At 48.3% G+C, this 18,521-nt stretch overlaps 1 protein-coding gene across 1 annotated transcript; it reads left to right on the top strand.

Annotated features, from left to right (window-relative positions):
• Window positions 1-756: 756 nt before the first annotated feature.
• On the top strand, window positions 757-7,026 carry AQP10 (aquaporin 10). The gene is made up of 5 exons (XM_063947937.1): window positions 757-931; window positions 2,027-2,164; window positions 3,185-3,303; window positions 3,534-3,751; window positions 6,544-7,026. Exons 1-5 carry the CDS (start codon window positions 790-792, stop codon window positions 6,755-6,757), a joined length of 831 nt encoding a protein of 276 aa, XP_063804007.1. The 5' UTR covers window positions 757-789; the 3' UTR covers window positions 6,758-7,026.
• Window positions 7,027-18,521: the final 11,495 nt, after the last annotated feature.

Raw genomic sequence — 18,521 nt, 5'->3', positions numbered from 1 at the left:
ATATATATATGTGTATATATACATACACACATATGTACATACTCCCCTTATCCAGCAGTAGGGAAGAGGCAGGGAAGGCATTGACATTAGCTGAATAGATAACTGTTTTATTCAGGGGCCGGTGAGGGGAATGGAAAGGCCGCCGGGCACAGAGGGCAGTTACATTTTAACATGTTGTTTTCATACAATAAAACAATGATTTATTTCCCCTGCTGCCCCTACCGCTTCCCTGCTGGATCAGGTGAAGGTTATAGTTATATATATATATATATATATATATATATATATATATATATATATTTATTTATTTATATGTATGTATATATCAGATCTTTGGGCGCTAGTAATTTTGTTTGCTCCCGCTCTACACCATCCGTAATATAGTGACTACTTTAAAACACATATATGAATAAAATCTTACTTTTGTCCATGTAAAATGTATTCACAATAGCATTAAAAATATGCTTAATGAAACAAAGAACATCTGTACATTTTCCAGTTTACATTCAGTTTATTGTGTTTATCGTCATAAATTCAGTGTATGACATAGAGGTGAAACAACTGTCCAACGCGTTTCGGCCCAAGGGACTTACTCAGGGGTACAGAATCAGATGCCCAAAGTAAACGTGATGAGGGTAGCTTGATAAAGCGCATACATCACTGATTGTACCAGAATAAAACTGCGTCTAGTATATTAAGTCAAAGAGTGAAAAAACCTCCGTTGGGTAGGAAGGTCTTTCAAAGGTAAGTAGCATCAAGGACCTTGTGGAGGTGTGTGGTGATAACATCATGTCTGTCTCTCAGCTGATCACTGTCGGAGCCACCGCTCAGGGTGTCACCAGTTTCAACACCAAAGGCAACTTCTTCTGCATGTACCTGGGCGGAGCCATTGCTGTCATTATCGCCATATACGTGTCAGGAGGCATCTCAGGTATGTTCTCAGCTGTCTTCTACTCCCTCACTTGCCCACTGCACTCTGTGCTATCCCCAACAAAACCAGGGACCGATATGGACTGTGGCTGTAAATGAAGGAGTTGCATGGTGTGGGTGTGGGCAGTGCTGTGTGGGTGTGACCAGTAGCATGGTGTGGGTGTGGCCAGTGCTGTGTGGATGTGACCAGTGCCATTGGGTGGTGTGACCAGTTGCATGGTGTGGGTGTGGTCAGTGCTGTGTGGGTGTGACCAGTAGCATGGTATGGGTGTGGCCAGTGCCATTGGGTGGTGTGACCAGTACTATGTGGGTGTGGCCAGTCCATGGGGAGATGTGACCGGTAGCAGTGTAGGTGTGGCCAGTCCATGATTTAGGCCCAACCGTGGGGGCGGCTGCTCATCGTCAGGTTATCATGGCGATGGGCCTAATTTTATGTGGATGCCTGGAGCTGTAGTTCCATCTGCTCCATTATTAATATGGCCGGTTCTCATAACCTTCATGTAAATGTATTATATTATAGGTCTTATTGTTACCTAAACTTTACATATAATAAATACTAGCCATAGTTTCTGGAACTCGCTGGGGTGAAAGATACTTGACACTTTGTGCTAATGGGGAAGGAGGGGGGGAGGACATTTTCCTTTGTACACCAGGCTTCCTGTTTGCAAGTCCATGGGAAGAAATACAGGGATAACTTTCCAAACCTACATTGTTACTTCTTTACTCCCCCAAATCTCCCCCCCCCCCTGTCTTTCCCTGCTGTACCCCGTTTACAATTCTGTGCTTAATAAATAAAGATGTTTACAAATGACATAAAGATATTAATGACTGAAATATGACACAAACATCTGCACACAGCTAAATGGGTTACACACAATTGCTTGTACGTTTTATGTAGAAATCTATATGACCGAAGGACCCGCTGGCGTGGATATAGGGAGATATAGGGTTTGTGTCTCTTTAGTTGTGCGTCATAGTATAACCTACAGTTACAATACATGTATATATATTTATTGTGACTTATATAGCGCCAGCATTTTCCGTTACGCTTTACACTTGGGAACAGTTTCTCTAACCAGCATTTCCCACCCCACAGGAGGGCACCTGAACCCGGCGTACTCGCTCAGCCTTTGCGTCCTGGGCAGGTTCCCTTGGAGGAAGTTGCCCCTTTACGTTCTCATCCAGCTGGTGGCGTCCTTCACCGGCGCTGCGGCAGTGTTTGCTTTATATTACGGTGAGCGGAAATTTCCACACCAAATTTTCCATACTATGGGGCGAATGTTACATAATGTTCCAGCCAATCAGCTCCATACTGTCATGTGTTGGAAAAATGTCAGGAGCTGATTGGCTGGAGCACCAATTATCATTTGTAGCGAGTGGTAACAAGAATATCACTGGTTGATAAATCCGCCCCTTAACTTGTGTTTAAGAACTTGGCTCGATGTGCTGGTCGCAGAGACTGTGTCTAGTTTTCTGTTATGCCATATAATAAAAGGCTTACGCTGCTCCTCATCTCTATGGGGGAATTCAAGTGCTTTGCGCACCGATGGACGCTAGATGGCGCCCAGCGGATAAAGTCAAGTGTTGAAACATTTGGGCGCACAAAGCCGCTGACGCTGATATTAATGTTATGTTGTTCTGTCATTTTGACAGGCTGGTAACTAGTTTATATATATTGCGGAACACTTCGCCTATGCGCAGATGACTGCAGCCACCATCCGATATTGGACCTTCGCACCCGATGTTTATAAACCATTATCGATGGTAAAACTTACTACCATCGGTGTCTTACTATCTCCCATATGGGGGAAATGTATCAAGCAGTGGAGAGGTTGCGCATTTCATATAGCCAGTACTTAGTAAATGCTACCGCAAAAGCTAACCCACTTATCCTCTTTAAAAGGTTTGATGGATCTCCCCCATAGGCTGTGTACAGAGAGGGTGGAACGAAGGAGGTAGCGCCATGAATGGGGCCTGGGCTGTTTGTTATACGCAGACAGTAAAGCCTCATTTACGTCACATCCTGATTTGCTGGCTGGAGACCCCTCTATGGCACCAAACACTGCGCCACTGGCCAAATCTACTCAGTGCCATACATTTTTAATGCTGTGATTGGCTACAGGCTGGATCAACACCCGTCCATGTGTAATAAGCTTACATAGAACAGGGGCCGCGGTTCTGTAGGTTCCACAAAGAAATGTGGCATAATCCACCATCTGTTTGTGGAATCATCACAAGTTCTCTTCCATTTCAGATGCCATCCAAGCTTATACCAATGGGACCCTGACGGTTTTCGGACCAAGAGAGACAGCTTCCATATTTTCCTCATACCCCGCCCCCTATCTTAGCACCTGGAACGGCTTCCTGGATCAGGTAACCCCCAATCAGCAAGTTATTCTGTCTCTGTAAGCTCTACCTGTATACGTTTTCCAGATGTAGTATGGTTTATTACATTGATATCAATAGTCATAATTAGTATACATTCTATATAGTTAAAGGATAGGCCCAACGATGGATGTCTATCTCCTCTTAGATTGGCCTCCTCTGCCGGCGGGTCCTCACTATCATTCCTGAGGGAAGTGACAATTGTATTTTACACACAGGTGATGGGAACAGCCATGTTGATGATTGGCATCTTGGCCATCTGTGACCCCAGAAACAAACCTGTCCCCAAGGGTCTGGAACCTGTCGTTGTGGGTTTGCTGGTCTTCTCCATTGGATTGTCTATGGGTGCCAACTGTGGATACCCCATCAACCCAAGTCGAGACCTGGGGCCAAGGCTGTTCACCTACGTGGCTGGATGGGGAGCCGATGTATTCAGGTCAGTGAGGTTTTGTGAAGGACCTGTTTGGTGGTTATAAACGATCTTGATGCCATATAGCTATTACAAGACACAGGAGAAGATGAATTATATCTTCTAAGGAGGACAGGTGGAGAAGTCGTCCATAACATTCTAGCTATCATTTGTCAAGTAAAGGCTATAAAATGATAGTTAGAAATTAACTGGTTGCTATGGGCAACTCCACCTGTCTACTTCAGGAGAATGAATACACTGCTCAAAAAAATAAAGGGAACACTTAAATAACACATCCTAGATCTGAATGAATGAAATATTCTTATTAAATACTTTGTTCTTTACATAGTTGAATGTGCTGACAACAAAATCACACAAAAATTATCAATGGAAATCAAATTTATTAACCCATGGAGGTCTGGATTTGGAGTCACACTCAAAATGAAAGTGGAAAAACACACTACAGGCTGATCCAACTTTGATGTAATGTCCTTAAAACAAGTCAAAATGAGGCTCAGTAGTGTGTGTGGCCTCCACGTGTCTGTATGACTTCCCTACAACGCCTGGGCATGCTCCTGATGAGGTGGCGGATGGTCTCCTGAGGGATCTCCTCCCAGACCTGGACTAAAGCATCCGCCAACTCCTGGACAGTCTGTGGTGCAATGTGGCGTTGGTGGATGGAGCGAGACATGATGTCCCAGATGTGCTCAATTGGATTCAGGTCTGGGGAACGGGCGGGCCAGTCCATAGCATCAATGCCTTCGTCTTGCAGGAACTGTTGACACACTCCAGCCACATGAGGTCTAGCATTGTCTTGCATTAGGAGGAACCCAGGGCCAACCGCACCAGCATATGGTCTCACGAGGGGTCTGAGGATCTCTTCTCTGTACCTAATGGCAGTCAGGCTACCTCTGGCGAGCACATGGAGGGCTGTGCGGCCCCCCAAAGAAATGCCACCCCACACCATTACTGACCCACTGCCAAACCGGTCATGCTGGAGGATGTTGCAGGCAGCAGAACATTCTCCTTGGCGTCTCCAGACTCTGTCATGTCTGTCACATGTGCTCAGTGAGAACCTGCTTTCATCTGTGAAGAGCACAGGGCGCCAGTGGCGAATTTACCAATCTTGGTGTTCTCTGGCAAATGCCAAATGTCCTGCGCGGTGTTGGGCTGTAAGCACAACCCCCACCTGTGGACGTCGGGCCCTCATACCACCCTCATGGAGTCTGTTTCTGATCTTCTGAGTAGACACATGCACATTTGAGGCTTGCTGGAGGTCATTTTGCAGGGCTCTGGCAGTGCTCCTCCTGTTCCTCCTTGCACAAAGGCGGAGGCAGCGGTCCTGCTGCTGGGTTGTTGCCCTCCTACGGCCTCCTCCACGTCTCCTATAGTACTGGCCTGTCTCGTGGTAGCGCCTCCATGCTCTGGACACTACGCTGACAGACACAGCAAACCTTCTTGCCACAGCTCGCATTGATGTGCCATCCTGGATGAGCTGCACTACCTGAGCTACTCGTGTGGGTTGTAGGGAGGTCATACAGGCACGTGGAGGCCACACACACTACTGAGCCTAATTTTGACTTGTTTTAAGGACATTACATCAAAGTTGGATCAGCCTGTAGTGTGTTTTTCCACTTTAATTTTGAGTGTGACTCCAAATCTAGACCTCCGTGGGTTAATAAATTTGATTTCCATTGATAATTTTTGTGTGATTTTGTTGTCAGCACATTCACCTATGTAAAGAACAAAGTATTTAATAAGAATATTTCATTCATTCAGATCTAGGATGTGTTATTTTAGTGTTCCCTTTATTGTTTTGAGCAGTGTATATATCTCCCATAGAGGGAGATATATTGAATCTTGGAGCAGGAAAGTGGTGATAAAGTACCAACCAGTCAGCTCCCAACTGCCATGTTACATGATGTACTTTATAACCTAAAGTAGTTCATTGGGGTCTATTTTCTAAGCTTTGGAGAGCAATAAAGTGGAGAGGGATAAAGTACCAACCTACGAGCATCTGTCATTTTTCAAACACAGCCTGTAACATGGCAGTTAGGAGCTGATTGGCTGGTACTTTATCTCCATTCACTTTATCTCTCTCCAAGGATTGATACACCTCCTCCATAATCTAAGTGTCGAATTTAAGATCCTTGTATGGAAATAGGTCAGTTCCAGGTTATACCAAGCTATCAGTTATTGTTTGCTATGATGTTGTTAGTAGTGCACCTTTGCATCTGTAGTCTGGACATCCTCTCTCTCCATAAAATGGCTGCCCCCACTACTCATAGACAACTCGCACACTATAAAGGCCTGCTGCCTGCAGTAGATAATGTGCAGGACCTTACTGGAAATGGAAAAGTGGCCTCGTGTCCCAGTAGACATTATGTACTGGACCACTGATCTCTTCTGATTGAGGTTTGTGGAGTTTGGCCTCCTGAGTACTAGACCAACCAAGGTTAAGGGGTAAAGATTGGGGTGGAAAAGCATTATCGATGCTTCCAGGTCACCAGGACACCTCCCAGCGGGGAGCCTGAAAAACAAGATGACTGGCGGATATGAAGTAATGTCTACATGACCACCATACCATGGCCATACCTTCAACCCTACTGGGACCTACAGAATGGTAATTTGTCACATGAACAAGAACAGGCGTAAAGGTGCCCAGGCAACCCACTTCCATATTAACATAGGATAATTAGTTAATCCACAAGTGTTGGGAAGGGCTTAATTACAATATTTTGTCTATCATTTCCATCTACATGGCGTAGTCTCACCAGTAGACCAAGTGTAACCGGATGATCTGACTTTCCTCCTTACAGAGCTGGAAACAGCTGGTGGTGGGTCCCTGTGGTGGCACCATGTGTCGGGGCAGTTCTCGGTTCTCTGCTGTACCAGATATTAGTGGAATTCCACCACCCGCCAACGGAGAGTGAATGCGGAGAGGTCTTGACCGGGGAAGCCCTACAAGAGAACGGGAAGGAAATTCCCATTTATACAGTACATTTGGACAATTCTTTTTCTCACCGGCTGTGAGTTTGGAGCTAGAGGACACGGGGCACTGGGTGGTCCTGCCCACCGGCCTTTCCGAGGATGGTGCACCATTGGCTCTGGTTCATTATTCCTCCTACCGTCAGTGTGACTCCCACAGTAGCTCTATATTTATCAATAGACGTTGAGAGAATCTTATTGGCAAAGTTCCTGGAGTTATTTGCAAAGAAGTTTACATTGGACATTTCATCAGAAATCCGTCAGCTCAGTCTCTCTGGTACATGTCTTATTTAGTCTTATGCATCCTTCAGCCCAATGACATCCCAGCTGCGTATATTTCCTACGCCACAGATGTAATAGTGCAATAGTATGTGTGAGAAGCGTGGACGGAGAAGGAACATTTCACTGTCAGTATACTTAATACATTTTTTTTTTATTATGATAATAAAATATAAATTTTTATCTATGTAAATTCTACGTGGGAGATGTATCAAGTATTGGAGGGAGATAAAGTGGAGAAGTTGCCCAAAGTAAAGCAATCAGCACCTGTCATTTGTCTAGCACAATCTATAAAATGACAAAAGCTGATGATAATTTTGGACAAATATTTCTCTCTCTCCTAGAATTGATACACCTCCCCCAGAGCCTGCTGTGACCTGTGTGATGATTGGCAGCTGTCAGGTGTGTTAGTTGCAGAAACTGAACAAAACTAAAATGGAACAATTTTGTTTGTAGTCTTCATTTTCCATCTCATTGTGAACGATGATGATGATGATGATGATGATGATAATATTTCGGTGTCAGTTACATGTTTGAGTGACGGCGCTTATATGGCAGCGATGTAACATGAGACATTGGTGGCATCACACGTGATATATGACTACGGCGCTAACCATGTTTATTGTGAGACCGGCGAGTGCTGAGATAAACGCTGCGTATACACACTCATTTTCATCTTGCACATTATAGTATAGTGTTCATGTATGTGTATTATTTCATGTACTGTATGTTTGTTTATAAATTGTTTCTAGACGTAGAGAAAAGCGCAGCCTGCATTGTTTATTACAAAGGAAAGCGTGCGACGACCACCTCCATTTTTAAATCTTATTCTTTCTTTTTTTTCCACAAAACAATTGCATGCAGAATACATACCGTCTGCGTCTGCTTGCAGGGTAAATACTGGCTGCTGCTGCATGCAGGGTAAATACTGGCTGCATTCAGGGTACATACCGGCTGCAGCTGCATGCCGGGAAAATACCATCTGCGTCTGCATGCAGAGTACATCCTGGCTGCATCTGCATGCATGGTAAATACCGGCTGCGGCTGCATTGCAGGGTACATACCGGTTGCGGCTGCATGCAGGGTAAATACCTACTGCTTCTGTATGCAGGGTAAATATCGGCCGTGTCTGCGTCTGCATGCAGGGTAAATACAGGCTGCAGGTGCATGCAGGGTACATACTGGCTGCATCTGCATGTAGGGTAAATACCATCTGCATGCAGGGTAAATATTGGCTGCGGCTGCATGCAGGGTAAATATCGGCTCTGTCTGCATGCAGGGTACATAACGGCTGCTTCTGCATGCAGGGTATATACCATCTGCTTCTGCATGCAGGGTACGTACCGGCTGTGTCTGCATGCAGGGAAAATGCCTGCTGCATCTGCATGCAGGGTAAATACCATCTGTGTCTGCATGCAGGGTAAATATTGGCTACGGCTGCATGCAGGGTATATACTGGCTGCATCTGCATGTAGGGTAAATGCCATCTGTGTCTGCATGCAGGGTAAAATATTGGCTGCGGCTGCATGCATGGTATATACTGGCTGCATCTGCATGTAGGGTAAATACCATCTGTGTCTGCATGCAGGGTAAAATATCGTCTGCGTCTGCATGCAGGGTAAATATTGGCTGCGGCTGCATGCAGGGTAAATATCGGCTGTGTCTGCATGTAGGGTAAATATTGGCTGCGGCTGCATGCAGGGTAAATATTGGCTGCGGCTGCATGCAGTGTACATACCAGCTGCATCTGCATGCAGGGTAAGTACTGGCTCTGTCTACGTGCAGGATACATGCCGGCGGCGCCTCCATGCAGGGTAAATGCCGGCTGCGCCTCCATGCAGGGTAAATGCCGGCAGTGCCTTCATGCAGGGTAAATGCCGGCTGCGCCTCCATGCACGGTAAATGCCGGCCGTGCCTTCATGCAGGGTAAATGCAGGCTGAGCCTCCATGCACGGTAAATGCCGGCTGCGCCTCCATGCAGGGTAAATGCCGGCTGTGCCTCCATGCAGGGTAAATGCCGGCTGTGCCTCCATGCAGGGTAAATGCCGGCTGTGCCTCCATGCAGGGTAAATGCCGGCTGTGCCTCCATGCAGGGTAAATGCCGGCTGTGCCTCCATGCAGGGTAAATGCCGGCTGCGCCTCCATGCAGGGTAAATGCCGGCTGCGCCTCCATGCAGGGTAAATGCCGGCTGTGCCTCCATGCAGGGTAAATGCCGGCTGCGCCTCCATGCAGGGTAAATGCCGGCTGCGCCTCCATGCAGGGTAAATGCCGGCTGTGCCTTCATGTAGGGTAAATGCCGGCTGCGCCTCCATGCAGGGTAAATGCCGGCTGCGCCTCCATGCAGGGTAAATGCCGGCTGTGCCTTCATGTAGGGTAAATGCCGGCTGTGCCTTCATGTAGGGTAAATGCTGTCTTCGGCTGCATGTATGGTAAATAGCAGCTGAGGCTGCATGCAGAGTACATGTAGTCTTCATTTTCCATCTCATTGTGAACGATGACGATGATGATGATAATATTTCGGTGTCAGTTACATGTTTGAATGACGGTGCTAGGGCACACTCCTCCCACATCTACTCTCTCTGCACCTGTTACATCTGCCCCCCCTGCAGTGCAGCACAGTGTTACGCAGGTGCTCAGTTACTGGCTCTGAGCTAGGGCACGCCCCTCCCACATCTACCTCTCTCTGCACCTGTTACATCTGCCCCCCTGCAGTGCAGCACAGTGTTACCCAGGTGCTCAGTTACTGTCTTTTTTTGCTCCAAATCATAATTACCCCCAGATGCTTACAGGTGATTGTGTTGGTATTAAAAAGTTGCAGGTGATTTAAAAAATTTGCTTTTTTTTTTTTCTTCTTCTCCGGCACTGGTATGTGCACTGCTGCCTCCGGCACTGGTACGCGCACTGCTGTCTTCGGTACTGGCATGCGCACTGCTGCCTCCGGCACTGGTACGCGCACTGCTGCCTCCGGCACTGGTACGCGCACTGCTGCCTCCGGCACTGGTACGCGCACTGCTGCCTCCGGCACTGGTACGCGCACTGCTGTCTTCGGTACTGGTATGTGCACTGCTGCCTCCGGCACTGGTACGCGCACTGCTGCCTCCGGCACTGGTACGCGCACTGCTGCCTCCGGCACTGGTACGCGCACTGCTGCCTCCGGCACTGGTACGCGCACTGCTGTCTTCGGTACTGGCATGCGCACTGCTGCCTCCGGCACTGGTACGCGCACTGCTGCCTCCGGCACTGGTACGCGCACTGCTGCCTCCGGCACTGGTATGTGCACTGCTGCCTCCGGCACTGGTATGTGCACTGCTGCCTCCGGCACTGGTACGTGCACTGCTGCCTCCGGCACTGGTACGCGCACTGCTGTCTCCGGCACTGGTACGTGCACTGCTGCCTCCGGCACTGGCACGCGCACTGCTGTCTCCGGCACTGGTACGTGCACTGCTGCCTCCGGCACTGGTACGTGCACTGCTGCGCCTTCGGCACTGGTATGCGCACTGCTGCCTCCGGTACTGGCATGCGCACTGCTGCCTCCGGCACTGGTACGCGCACTGCTGCCTCCGGTACTGGCATGCGCACTGCTGCCTCCGGCACTGGTACGCGCACTGCTGCCTCCGGCACTGGTACGCGCACTGCTGTCTCCGGCACTGGTACGCGCACTGCTGCCTCCGGCACTGGTACGCGCACTGCTGTCTCCGGTACTGGCATGCGCACTGCTGCCTCCGGCACTGGTACGTGCACTGCTGCCTCCGGCACTGGTACGCGCACTGCTGCCTCCGGCACTGGTGTACGTGCACTGCTGCCTCCGGCACTGGTACGCGCACTGCTGCCTCCGGCACTGGTGTACGTGCACTGCTGCCTCCGGCACTGGTACGCGCACTGCTGCCTCCGGCACTGGTATGTGCACTGCTGCAGTTTATTACTAATAGAAAAGATAACTTTGCAGGCGCTAAAGGCCTGCTCGCAGAAGGTACCGGAATGCCGTCCCTGATTACGTAATTTTTTAAATGACCTTGAAGAACGGCGTTCCGGCACAAAAATAGCAAATTTATATCATTATTATTATTATTACCAGTTATTTATATAGCGCACACATATGCCGCAGCGCTTTACAGAGAATATTTGCCCATTCACATCAGTCCCTGCCCCAGTGGAGCTTACAATCTATATTCCCTATCACATGTACACACACATTCACACTAGGGTTAATTTTTGTTGGGATCCAATTAACCTACCAGTATATTTTTGGATTGTGGGAGGAAACCCACGCAAGTACGGGGAGAATATACAAACTCCACACAGTTAGGACCATTGTGGGAATCGAACCCATGACCTTAGTGCTGTGAGGCAGTAATGCTAACCACTACACCATCCGTACTGCCATTGACCCAGCATATTGTTGGACTGACATGGGTCAGTGTGCGGTGTAAATGCACAATGTCGGATTTCCCGGGTCACCTGACCCGGTAATTCAACCCGGGTTATAAGCAGTGTTATTCTCAGGTTGAATACTGGGTCAGTGGCTCTGTAAACGGATTCCTGGGTCGAGAAGATCTGGGACCCGTTTACAAGATAGGGAGAGGCGGCGCTGAGATGAGCTTATCTCCCAGCCCCGCCTCCGCCCCCGCTGCCGGCTCCGCCCCCCGTCACTATGGCAACCAACCCAGCAATATGCCTGGTCTGGAAGGCAGCAGAAAGAGGTAGGAGAGTCTCCAATGCCGGATCCCACCCGAGAAGGACCCGTTTCTAATACCCGGCTGGGATCCGGCATTGGATATGTGAAAGGGGTATTAGTAGCCAGTCCACCGGTCAGGAACGGACCTAGGATAATATGGGGCATTGAAACTAAACAGCCATTTTCAGGGATAAACGCAAAAACTACGTTTCCCCAGGGCTTAAGAAGGGAGGACCTCAGGAGATGTCTCCAGGATTATATGGGGGTTGCTAAATGGTGAACTCTACCAAGCTCTTTAGCCACTATAACCAATAGACTACACATCCGGGAGAGGGATTTGCTGGGTCCCTCCCCAGTATTGTTCACTACCACACGCATGGTCAGCAGGCCGCACAAGGGCAGTAACTGTGCCGGGTTCCAGGCCTGGGTGTAAAGTGATCACATATATCAGTGGTCCCCAAACTGTATGCCTAGGTACCCTGGGGTGCCTCGGGACACTTGCAGGGGTGCCTTGGATTTGTGGTCCGGGACTAATTAAAATTATGGTAAATGTAATATGCAAAACCAGTGCTAGGTGCTGCCAATCATAACATATGTGGACAAACAGAAGCAAATCTTGTTCCTCACCACGTAATTGAACCTACGGATGACATATAAACACAATTTACTTCATTTAATATTTATTTCTAAATGTCTCAATAAGAAGCTTTTGTCCTGGAGGAGCCGTGAAAAAAAAATCTGATGCTCTAGGTAGAGATGAGCGCCTGAAATTTTTCGGGTTTTGTGTTTTGGTTTTGGGTTCGGTTCCGCGGCCGTGTTTTGGGTTCGAACGCGTTTTGGCAAAACCTCACCGAATTTTTTTTGTCGGATTCGGGTGTGTTTTGGATTCGGGTGTTTTTTTCAAAAAACACTAAAAAACAGCTTAAATCATAGAATTTGGGGGTCATTTTGATCCCAAAGTATTATTAACCTCAAAAACCATAATTTACACTCATTTTCAGTCTATTCTGAATACCTCACACCTCACAATATTATTTTTAGTCCTAAAATTTGCACCGAGGTCGCTGTGTGAGTAAGATAAACGACCCTAGTGGCCGACACAAACACCGGGCCCATCTAGGAGTGGCACTGCAGTGTCACGCAGGATGTCCCTTCCAAAAAACCCTCCCCAAACAGCACATGACGCAAAGAAAAAAAGAGGCGCAATGAGGTAGCTGTTGTGAGTAAGATTAGCGACCCTAGTGGCCGACACAAACACCGGGCCCATCTAGGAGTGGCACTGCAGTGTCACGCAGGATGGCCCTTCCAAAAAACCCTCCCCAAACAGCACATGACGCAAAGAAAAAAAGAGGCGCAATGAGGTAGCTGTGTGAGTAAGATTAGCGACCCTAGTGGCCGACACAAACACCGGGCCCATCTAGGAGTGGCACTGCAGTGTCACGCAGGATGGCCCTTCCAAAAAACCCTCCCCAAACAGCACATGACGCAAAGAAAAAAAGAGGCGCAATGAGGTAGCTGTGTGAGTAAGATTAGCGACCCTAGTGGCCGACACAAACACCGGGCCCATCTAGGAGTGGCACTGCAGTGTCACGCAGGATGTCCCTTCCAAAAAACCCTCCCCAAACAGCACATGACGCAAAGAAAAAAAGAGGCGCAATGAGGTAGCTGTGTGAGTAAGATTAGCGACCCTAGTGGCCGACACAAACACCGGGCCCATCTAGGAGTGGCACTGCAGTGTCACGCAGGATGTCCCTTCCAAAAAACCCTCCCCAAACAGCACATGACGCAAAGAAAAAAAGAGGCGCAATGAGGTAGCTGTGTGAGTAAGATTAGCGACCCTAGTGGCCGACACAAACACCGGGCCCATCTAGGAGTGGCACTGCAGTGTCACGCAGGATGGCCCTTCCAAAAAACCCTCCCCAAACAGCACATGACGCAAAGAAAAAAAGAGGCGCAATGAGGTAGCTGTGTGAGTAAGATTAGCGACCCTAGTGGCCGACACAAACACCGGGCCCATCTAGGAGTGGCACTGCAGTGTCACGCAGGATGTCCCTTCCAAAAAACCCTCCCCAAACAGCACATGACGCAAAGAAAAAAAGAGGCGCAATGAGGTAGCTGTGTGAGTAAGATTAGCGACCCTAGTGGCCGACACAAACACCGGGCCCATCTAGGAGTGGCACTGCAGTGTCACGCAGGATGTCCCTTCCAAAAAACCCTCCCCAAACAGCACATGACGCAAAGAAAAAAAGAGGCGCAATGAGGTAGCTGTGTGAGTAAGATTAGCGACCCTAGTGGCCGACACAAACACCGGGCCCATCTAGGAGTGGCACTGCAGTGTCACGCAGGATGTCCCTTCCAAAAAACCCTCCCCAAACAGCACATGACGCAAAGAAAAAAAGAGGCGCAATGAGGTAGCTGACTGTGTGAGTAAGATTAGCGACCCTAGTGGCCGACACAAACACCGGGCCCATCTAGGAGTGGCACTGCAGTGTCACGCAGGATGTCCCTTCCAAAAAAAACCTCCCCAATCAGCACATGATGCAAAGAAAAAGAAAAGAAAAAAGAGGTGCAAGATGGAATTGTCCTTGGGCCCTCCCACCCACCCTTATGTTGTATAAACAAAACAGGACATGCACACTTTAACCAACCCATCATTTCAGTGACAGGGTCTGCCACACGACTGTGACTGATATGACGGGTTGGTTTGGACCCCCCCCAAAAAAGAAGCAATTAATCTCTCCTTGCACAAACTGGCTCTACAGAGGCAAGATGTCCACCTCATCTTCACCCTCCGATATATCACCGTGTACATCCCCCTCCTCACAGATTATCAATTCGTCCCCACTGGAATCCACCATCTCAGCTCCCTGTGTACTTTGTGGAGGCAATTGCTGCTGGTCAATGTCTCCGCGGAGGAATTGATTATAATTCATTTTAATGAACATCATCTTCTCCACATTTTCTGGATGTAACCTCGTACGCCGATTGCTGACAAGGTGAGCGGCGGCACTAAACACTCTTTCGGAGTACACACTTGTGGGAGGGCAACTTAGGTAGAATAAAGCCAGTTTGTGCAAGGGCCTCCAAATTGCCTCTTTTTCCTGCCAGTATAAGTACGGACTGTGTGACGTGCCTACTTGGATGCGGTCACTCATATAATCCTCCACCATTCTATCAATGTTGAGAGAATCATATGCAGTGACAGTAGACGACATGTCCGTAATCGTTGTCAGGTCCTTCAGTCCGGACCAGATGTCAGCATCAGCAGTCGCTCCAGACTGCCCTGCATCACCGCCAGCGGGTGGGCTCGGAATTCTGAGCCTTTTCCTCGCACCCCCAGTTGCGGGAGAATGTGAAGGAGGAGATGTTGACAGGTCGCGTTCCGCTTGACTTGACAATTTTGTCACCAGCAGGTCTTTCAACCCCAGCAGACCTGTGTCTGCCGGAAAGAGAGATCCAAGGTAGGCTTTAAATCTAGGATCGAGCACGGTGGCCAAAATGTAGTGCTCCGATTTCAACAGATTGACCACCCGTGAATCCTTGTTAAGCGAATTAAGGGCTGCATCCACAAGTCCCACATGCCTAGCGGAATCGCTCCCTTTTAGCTCCTTCTTCAATGCCTCCAGCTTCTTCTGCAAAAGCCTGATGAGGGGAATGACCTGACTCAGGCTGGCAGTGTCTGAACTGACTTCACGTGTGGCAAGTTCAAAGGGCATCAGAACCTTGCACAACGTTGAAATCATTCTCCACTGCACTTGAGACAGGTGCATTCCATCTCCTATATCGTGCTCAATTGTATAGGCTTGAATGGCCTTTTGCTGCTCCTCCAACCTCTGAAGCATATAGAGGGTTGAATTCCACCTCGTTACCACTTCTTGCTTCAGATGATGGCAGGGCAGGTTCAGTAGTTTTTGGTGGTGCTCCAGTCTTCTGTACGTGGTGCCTGTACGCCGAAAGTGTCCCGCAATTTTTCTGGCCACCGACAGCATCTCTTGCACGCCCCTGTCGTTTTTAAAAAAATTCTGCACCACCAAATTCAAGGTATGTGCAAAACATGGGACGTGCTGGAATTTGCCCATATTTAATGCACACACAATATTGCTGGCGTTATCCGATGCCACAAATCCACAGGAGAGTCCAATTGGGGTAAGCCATTCCGCGATGATCTTCCTCAGTTGCCGTAAGAGGTTTTCAGCTGTGTGCGTATTCTGGAAAGCGGTGATACAAAGCGTAGCCTGCCTAGGAAAGAGTTGGCGTTTGCGAGATGCTGCTACTGGTGCCGCCGCTGCTGTTCTTGCGGCGGGAGTCCATACATCTACCCAGTGGGCTGTCACAGTCATATAGTCCTGACCCTGCCCTGCTCCACTTGTCCACATGTCCGTGGTTAAGTGGACATTGGGTACAACTGCATTTTTTAGGAGACTGGTGAGTCTTTTTCTGACGTCCGTGTACATTCTCGGTATCGCCTGCCTAGAGAAGTGGAACCTAGATGGTATTTGGTAACGGGGGCACACTGCCTCAATAAATTGTCTAGTTCCCTGTGAACTAACGGCGGATACCGGACGCACGTCTAACACCAACATAGTTGTCAAGGACTCAGTTATCCACTTTGCAGTAGGATGACTGCTGTGATATTTCATCTTCCTCGCAAAGGACTGTTGAACAGTCAATTGCTTACTGGAAGTAGTACAAGTGGGCTTACGACTTCCCCTCTGGGATGACCATCGACTCCCAGCGGCAACAACAGCAGCGCCAGCAGCAGTAGGCGTTACACGCAAGGATGCATCGGAGGAATCCCAGGCAGGAGAGGACTCGTCAGACTTGCCAGTGACATGGCCTGCAGGACTATTGGCATTCCTGGGGAAGGAGGAAATTGACACTGAGGGAGTTGGTGGGGTGGTTTGCGTGAGCTTGGTTACAAGAGGAAGGGATTTACTGGTCAGTGGACTGCTTCCGCTGTCACCCAAAGTTTTTGAACTTGTCACTGACTTATTATGAATGCGCTGCAGGTGACGTATAAGGGAGGATGTTCCGAGGTGGTTAACGTCCTTACCCCTACTTATTACAGCTTGACAAAGGGAACACACGGCTTGACACCTGTTGTCCGCATTTCTGTTGAAATACCTCCACACCGAAGAGCTGATTTTTTTGGTATTTTCACCTGGCATGTCAACGGCCATATTCCTCCCACGGACAACAGGTGTCTCCCCGGGTGCCTGACTTAAACAAACCACCTCACCATCAGAATCCTCCTGGTCAATTTCCTCCCCAGCGCCAGCAACACCCATATCCTCCTCATCCTGGTGTACTTCAACACTGACATCTTCAATCTGACTATCAGGAACTGGACTGCGGGTGCTCCTTCCAGCACTTGCAGGGGGCGTGCAAATGGTGGAAGGCGCATGCTCTTCACGTCCAGTGTTGGGAAGGTCAGGCATCGCAACCGACACAATTGCTTTTGCCAGCTTGAGTCTTTTCAGTTTTCTAGCGAGAGGCTGAGTGCTTCCATCCTCATGTGAAGCTGAACCACTAGCCATGAACATAGGCCAGGGCCTCAGCCGTTCCTTGCCACTCCGTGTGGTAAATGGCATATTGGCAAGTTTACGCTTCTCCTCCGACAATTTTATTTTAGGTTTTGGAGTCCTTTTTTTTACTGATATTTGGTGTTTTGGTTTTGACATGCTCTGTACTATGCCATTGGGCATCGGCCTTGGCAGACGACGTTGCTGGCATTTCATCGTCTCGGCTATGACTAGTGGCAGCAGCTTCAGCACGAGGTGGAAGTCGATCTTGATCTTTCCCTAATTTTGGAACCTCAACATTTTTGTTCTCCATATTTTAATAGGCACAACTAAAAGGCACCTCAGGTAAACAATGGAGATGGATGGATTGGATACTAGTATACAATTATGGACGGGCTGCCGAGTGCCGACACAGAGGTAGCCACAGCCGTGAACTACCGCACTGTACTGTGTCTGCTGCTAATATATAGACTGGTTGATAAAGAGATAGTATACTCGTAACTAGTATGTATGTATAAAGAAAGAAAAAAAAACCACAGTTAGGTGGTATATACAATTATGGACGGGCTGCCGAGTGCCGACACAGAGGTAGCCACAGCCGTGAACTACCGCACTGTACTGTGTCTGCTGCTAATATATAGACTGGTTGATAAAGAGATAGTATACTCGTAACTAGTATGTATGTATAAAGAAAGAAAAAAAAACCACGGTTAGGTGGTATATACAATTTATGGACGGGCTGCCGAGTGCCGACACAGAGGTAGCCACAGCCGTGAACTACCGCACTGTACTGTGTCTGCTGCTAATATATAGACTGGTTGATAAAGAGATAGTATACTCGTAACTAGTATGTATGTATAAAGAAAGAAAAAAAAACCACGGTTAGGTGGTATATACAATTATGGACGGGCTGCCGAGTGCCGACACAGAGGTAGCCACAGCCGTGAACTACCGCACTGTACTGTGTCTGCTGCTAATATATAGACTGGTTGATAAAGAGATAGTATACTCGTAACTAGTATGTATGTATAAAGAAAGAAAAAAAAACCACGGTTAGGTGGTATATACAATTATGGACGGGCTGCCGAGTGCCGACACAGAGGTAGCCACAGCCGTGAACTACCGCACTGTACTGTGTCTGCTGCTAATATAGACTGGTTGATAAAGAGATAGTATACTACTAATATTATATACTGGTGGTCAGGTCACTGGTCACTAGTCACACTGGCAGTGGCACTCCTGCAGCAAAAGTGTGCACTGTTTAATTTTAATATAATATTATGTACTCCTGGCTCCTGCTATAACCTATAACTGGCACTGCAGTAGTGCTCC

The sequence above is a fragment of the Pseudophryne corroboree genome, chromosome 12 (assembly GCF_028390025.1).
Source record: "Pseudophryne corroboree isolate aPseCor3 chromosome 12, aPseCor3.hap2, whole genome shotgun sequence".
NCBI lineage: Eukaryota > Metazoa > Chordata > Amphibia > Anura > Myobatrachidae > Pseudophryne > Pseudophryne corroboree.
Note: the sequence above shows the minus strand (reverse complement) of the source record. Positions and strands in the feature narration are given on the sequence as shown.

Excerpts from the sequence above, each read along its gene's own strand:
- AQP10 (XM_063947937.1), top strand. The coding sequence starts at position 790 with ATGTCTGTCTCTCAGCTGATCACTGTCGGAGCCACCGCTCAGGGTGTC. Across the intron at positions 932-2,026 it reads CGTGTCAGGAGGCATCTCAG|GAGGGCACCTGAACCCGGCG; the intron begins GTATGTTCTCAG and ends CCCACCCCACAG. Across the intron at positions 3,752-6,543 it reads TGGGGAGCCGATGTATTCAG|AGCTGGAAACAGCTGGTGGT; the intron begins GTCAGTGAGGTT and ends TCCTCCTTACAG.